Here is a 6,000-nt window from a genome sequence, read left to right on the forward strand (position 1 = left end):
AAATAATTATCAATAAGGTGTGAACCTATCAAACTATTTTCATTGTATCCAAATGTAGCTTTTAATCATTCTACTAATCCTTTCTTAAATACCAACAAATGCAGTGCTCTGCCTTAGGCCTCACCCTACTCAAGCCTTCAACAATCTGTACAACATAATAAATTCTCTTGGTGGCATCCATGACAGTAGAGGTCCCTGGTTCTCCACATCCTACATCTCCCTTTGTTATGGGGTCTCCTCTTGATGCCACAGTGTGCCACTGTGCGGCAACTGTATCCCCACTCTTCAAACTCTAATTATTGCCCCCGAGCAAAGGCGACTTCTAACCTTTGATTAATTCTAAGAGTCATTATGTCTACTTTCATCTGTGCTCTTTGGCATCTCCAGATGATGACTTTAAGAACACTTTATTCTCAACCTAACTCTACTCTGTTCCCTGGCGCATATAAAACCATTACTTTAGACTTCAGGAACATCTTGAACTTTCCCTTTATCACCTAATAACCAGCAACTCTGAAATGAAGGACAAATCTGTCTACCTCTTTCCATTTTCCCTAATACAGATCCTTACTACCATACATTTGGACACGGTAACAACAGTAAGATTCAACCCAGTCATCCTGCGCTCGGGAACATTCCTTCTTCAGTCCACATACCATCATGCCAACGATTTTCTTCCTGCAGCCCAGAATACATACCACTCGTCCAAATATGTACACACAACTCACCAAAGCAGTGCGGCCCCCACTAACTGTGCTCCTCTCTCTTTATATACTTTCCTTGCTTGTATTCCGCACACTACCTGTCAGATTTTCAAAGTCTCTTTCAAATATTCTATTATTAAAATACTTTATAACATGTTTTATGGCACTTCTTAATCCAAATTGTTTCCACTTTGCCAATGTACTTTTAAGTTCCCTGGTTGGGTGGAGGGGCCTCTGCTTGACTCACTGCCTTGGCTACTACAGCTAGCAGAGTACTTTCCATATACTAATGAAATAATGTGTGATGACCAGATGACCCACACAGCTCTGCTGGACTGAGGAGAACTGTCACTGCCCTTTGAAATACTTGGCAGTTACCTTAGACTGGAAATAAAGCACTTCTTCAGTGAAATCACAAACTTAAGCCTCAGGTAATATGACAATGTTATTTTCCATAAACATGAAAATATGTCTGCCCTGAAAACACCTTGGAAAATATCTCTCAAGATTAAGTGAGTCAAACAAGATTTTATGGAACAGTATTATTAAGAAAAAACAGCTAGAAAACTGTATTTGTATGTAATGAAAACACTTCATTTAATTAAAACATGTCACATTTCCATGAATCAGTGCCTAGAAACTGAAAGATATTTCAGTCCTACATAGATAAATGTAAGTTTGACAATATACAGAGTTTGCAAAGATACCTTAAAAATCTGGAAACATGATCATATCCATTGGAATGGATACATCAACACAGACTTATGATCATAGAGCTTTTAAATTAGGTAAGGAGACAGATAGCTGAAACATCCTGAAATTCTTTTAACAGGCATAAAATACTTTGAACTTTTAGAAGCAAAATTAGGCATGATACTCCTAGATCCCTAATACAGGCCTAGTGCCCCCCCCCCAATCCCACCATCCTGCTTCCCTATGGAGCTTTCTTGAACAATCTTCCCAGTTGGATCATAGGAAGTCATATAGACCACTTACTAGCACATTTTTGACAATTATGTTCACAGCTTCAGGAAGAAAGCTATTAACTCCTTCCAAAGGAAGACTGATCCAGCAACAAACCATGTGGCCCATATGCAGCCCATCTACCAGAACTGGGGAATTCAGAGCAGTCAAGAGGGATTGTCCTATTGCTGAAAATACGGAATGGAAAGAAGGAAAAACAGCTAATCTGAGGACTGCACATTACAGAAACATCCATACACAGGAAATAATTCAAGCACTCAGAAAGGATGAGTCCTCTGAGAATGAGCATCTAGTGTCAGGATTAAAGAACATGCAGAGTCAGAGATGACAGAAAGTAACAAAGAAGTGAATCAAAAAGAAACATAGGTCTTAAAAAAAAACTTTTTATTATGGAAAATTACAGTCATAAAAACAAAAGAGCACAATGAGCCCCCCTTCCTTATACTCCAGCTTCAACAATTATCAAACTGTGCCCAATCTGGTTTCACCTATTCTCCCTCTCTACTACTCTCCACTTTATAAACCAGAAGGGACCTTTGAGATCATCTAGTTCAATTACCTCATTTTATAGATGAGCCAATTTAACTCCAGAATAGTCAAATGCCTTGCTCCGAGATCACCCAGACCAGAAGAGATCCACAAAATAACATTATGAGAAAGGAAGAAAGGAATTTCATGAAGTCACAGTGATTAACATTGCCAGACAGTGCAGAGAGCTTGTGGGTGGTGAGGCCTGAAAAAGTTTCTTGTATAGAGATCTGGGGCTTTTGCCCTCTGGAGTTTCACTGAAAAATCACCTACCAAAAGGCAAATTGAGAAAATGCATACAAATTTATTTAACATGTATACACAAGAGCCTTCAGAATGAAGACCTAAAGCTACAGGTGAAATTCTCCATTTTTATGCTTAGGTTCAACAAAGTATAGACCACCTCATAGAAATATGATTGGACAAAAATGCTGATAGATTGAGTGGGGAAACCCATCAAGACCTGTGTTGATTCCTCTTTGCCTTTCTGAATTTACATTCCTTTCTTCTGGGTACGGGGCAAGAATGTAAGTCAAAACCATGGTCAAATAATGTCTTTCTGGGTAATTTTTACAGAGAAAGGTTGAACGAAAATTAGAGTGATATTTTTAGGTTTTATGGCTGGCTTTGGAGAAAAGGGGTTCTAGTTTTTATAACCCACTAGGGAAGAGGGATTTTTAGTTTCCATGACAAGCTTTGGGGGAGAATGGGTCTGAGACACAAGAGGGCAGGAGAAAGTCAGGGAAAAACTTTTGTTTTTGAGGTTGCTTCTGAGGTCTTCATTTTGAGGTATTGTTTTCTGAGTCCCAACACTGGGATATGATCAAAAGTCAATCCCTGGCTTCTCCTACCTAGTCCCTAATATGGACCACCAACAACACATTCCCCACACAGTCATTAATTATAATCCAAAAATGCTTGGGACAAAACAATTCCCAGCTTCTTTTCTAACATCTCCATCAGGACAGATTTCATCCATTCACAAATAACTACTGAAAGCCAACAATGTGCACTAAATATTGTTCTGGGCACTGGGGATACAGAGGTAAACCAGAGACAGACCCTGTTCCTGCCTTCACAAATTTTATATTCCAATTAAAAAAAAGAGATAACAAACTGATACATAAATTTAAAAAGTCATAGATTGTGCTAACTATAATGAAAGAAATAAATGAAATGATGTGAAGAGAGACAGATAGGGGACTCCACGTTTCTTAGGACAGTCAAGACAGGCCTTTCTGTAAAGATGACAGTTGAGCTGAGACCTTATAAAAGGCCAAAGAGCATTCCAGCTTCAATTTACATTTATCTGGGCTCCTTCAAGTGGGAGGATTATATCAGGGACCATGCTGGCGGTACAAACCCAAAAGTCTGAGAGGGACTATGGCTCTCTCTCTCTGTAGCTGTCACTATCATTGTAGTCATCGTTATCATCAAAGCTTCCGAGTGGGAACAAAGTGCTTCTCTTGTTATTATAAACCAGTGGCTAGGGACTGAGGCTCTGATAAGCCAAGAGGCGTGAGGTTCTACTCCTGAGGTTGTACTCTGCCTTTTCCTCCAGCTTCCACTACCTGAAAACCCAAAGAAGCAACACAGACACTGCTCTTTCCGGGCAGTCGCATGGAGGAAGCGCTGTGGACCACTGAGGCTAGAGTGCAAGACCGGACCCTGGCTCAATGGACCCTGCACTCCAGGCTTCTCCAAAGGCCCCCTCCTCCGACACCGGTGCCCAGCCGACCTCATCAAGGGCTCCCAAGGTTGCAGCTAACCGGAACTACGGCCTTGCACGTGGCAGAAAAGTTAAATTTCCCCCCAGTGTCGTGCCCCCAGACGGGTACACTACCTGTCAGGAGGCGTGAGGAGAGAGCATGCGGGGATGCGGCCATAGCGCGCGAGTCCGGCCGCCCCCGGGAACCCCCGTGCCCTCTCTCCTCACCGGCTGCTGGGCGCCGCCATCTTCCTTCCCCGCCCCCTGTGGGCGGAGAGGCGCTTCCGGCGCGTCATTTCCGGGGGAGGAACCCTGGAGGCGGCGGCGGTGGCTGCTACCCCGGCGGGATGGCGCGGTGTGACGAGTTGGAGCCTTGAAGTCGGGTGGGAAACGCGGAAAGCCTGGTGCGACTACGCCTTCCTGAAGAAAAGGCGGCGCGAGGATGCCGCGCTTGAGGCTCCCAGAATTTACAGGCATCTTCTGGCCGGATCCGACCCTCCGCTGACCCGGCGCGGTGGGCTGGGCCGGGCCGGGGCTCGCGGGCGATTTAAAGTTACGGTTAGGACACGTCCTGGCTGCCGGGGCGCCGCGGAGAAAGGGTGGTTGTAGCGGTGTCTCCGCTTTCCCGTGTGGTCGGTTACAGCATTGCCGTGTTGTCTTTCGGTTGGGAGCCAGATTGAGCTCCAGGTTATTTATCCCTGATCCACACCAAGGGAGCTGAGTCACAATATCTCAAAATGAAGAAGGTGCGTGTAGTGGTTAAGATTTAGGCCCTGGGCTCGGCGCCTGTGGCTCAAGCGGCTAAGGCACCAGCCACTTACACCTGAGGTGGCGGGTTCGAATCCAGCCAGGGCCCACCAAAGCAACAATGACAGCTGCAACCAAAAAACAGCCGGGCGTTGTGGCGGGCACCTGTAGTCCCAGCTGCTTGGGAGGCAGAGGCAGGAGACTTGCTTGAGCCCAGGAGTTGGAGGTTGCTGTGAGCTGTAATGCCACGGCACTCTACCAGGACAGCTTGAGGCTCTGTCTCAAAAAAAAAAAAAAAAGAAAAATGGTTTCTGGAGTGAGATACGTATTCTAGGTTTGGCCTGGTGACCTTCTTTAAGCAAATTACATAAGTCTTCTGAACCTCAGTTATCTACCTGTGCAACGGGGTAATAATAGTGTATACGTGTATTTTATAAGGTGGTCATTTTAAGGTTCAAAAGAGTTTAAGAAATCTGCTTAAAGTCACTTAGCTACTGAGTGCCAGAACCAAGACTTGAGCTCTTGATAGCTGGTATATGCTTATTCCTACCATGCCATGAGGCCTTGTTCACCTAAGAATCTTGAACGGTACAGCTTCTGTGATTTGTAAAGCATAGTATTTCAGCCTTGACTGCCTATCTGAATAAACTGTAGGGCTTTAAAAACTTACAGATGCCTGAGCCACCTCCAGACTTACTGAGTCTGAAGGGGGTGTATGGTAGTTGGAGAAGGACCTGTAATTTTCTTTTTAAGCACCACTGTTGATTCTGGTACACAAAACTGAGGGTACTGGGTAGCAGATTTTATTTGACAACACAACTAGTGTAAAAGGTTAGTTAACATGAATGCTATATTTCATGAATTCTCATGTTCTCTAGGCGTATGGTAGACAAGGGGTTTAATTGACAGGCACCTTCTTGGCCAACAGATTTTTCATTCATTTTAAATTCTTTTCAAGAATAGGGGCAAGGTATGACCAAGTACACAAATGCATGGATAAGTTTTTATTTATCCAAAAAAACCAGTGTAAATGGTTTATAGGAGAAATGCCTGAAAAATTAACACTGGTTTTACTGTGTTTATCTACTATTTGTAATAAAGTTAACCTAGGTCACCATACTCTTTGGGAAAGTAATCCCTGGAGATATTTCTGGAAAGGATAGGATTCCGTGGCCATACACATTGATTTAGCCACTGATAGCTGCAAGGGAGGCTGGGAAAGCAGAAAACAGGATTGCAGTGATTAACTTGGGCCAGTCCTAGTTCAGCACTGTGGAAGCTGGCATATTGCTGCCTTAAATCAAATTAACATTAAACTAAGGAAGAAAT

At 43.6% G+C, this 6,000-nt stretch overlaps 1 protein-coding gene across 1 annotated transcript in view; it reads right to left on the reverse strand.

Annotated features, from left to right (window-relative positions):
• Positions 1-4,232, reverse strand: part of LOC100949455 (protoheme IX farnesyltransferase, mitochondrial) — a 145,769-nt gene extending 141,537 nt beyond the window's left edge. Inside the window, exon 1 of the mRNA XM_003791252.3 lies at positions 4,060-4,232. Within this exon, the coding sequence (XP_003791300.1) occupies positions 4,060-4,102 (43 nt within the window). The 5' untranslated portion in view covers positions 4,103-4,232. The remainder of the gene's footprint in view (positions 1-4,059) is intronic.
• Positions 4,233-6,000: the final 1,768 nt, after the last annotated feature.

This window comes from Otolemur garnettii, unplaced genomic scaffold (genome assembly GCF_000181295.1).
Source record: "Otolemur garnettii isolate 467f Iridium unplaced genomic scaffold, OtoGar3 scaffold00046, whole genome shotgun sequence".
NCBI lineage: Eukaryota > Metazoa > Chordata > Mammalia > Primates > Galagidae > Otolemur > Otolemur garnettii.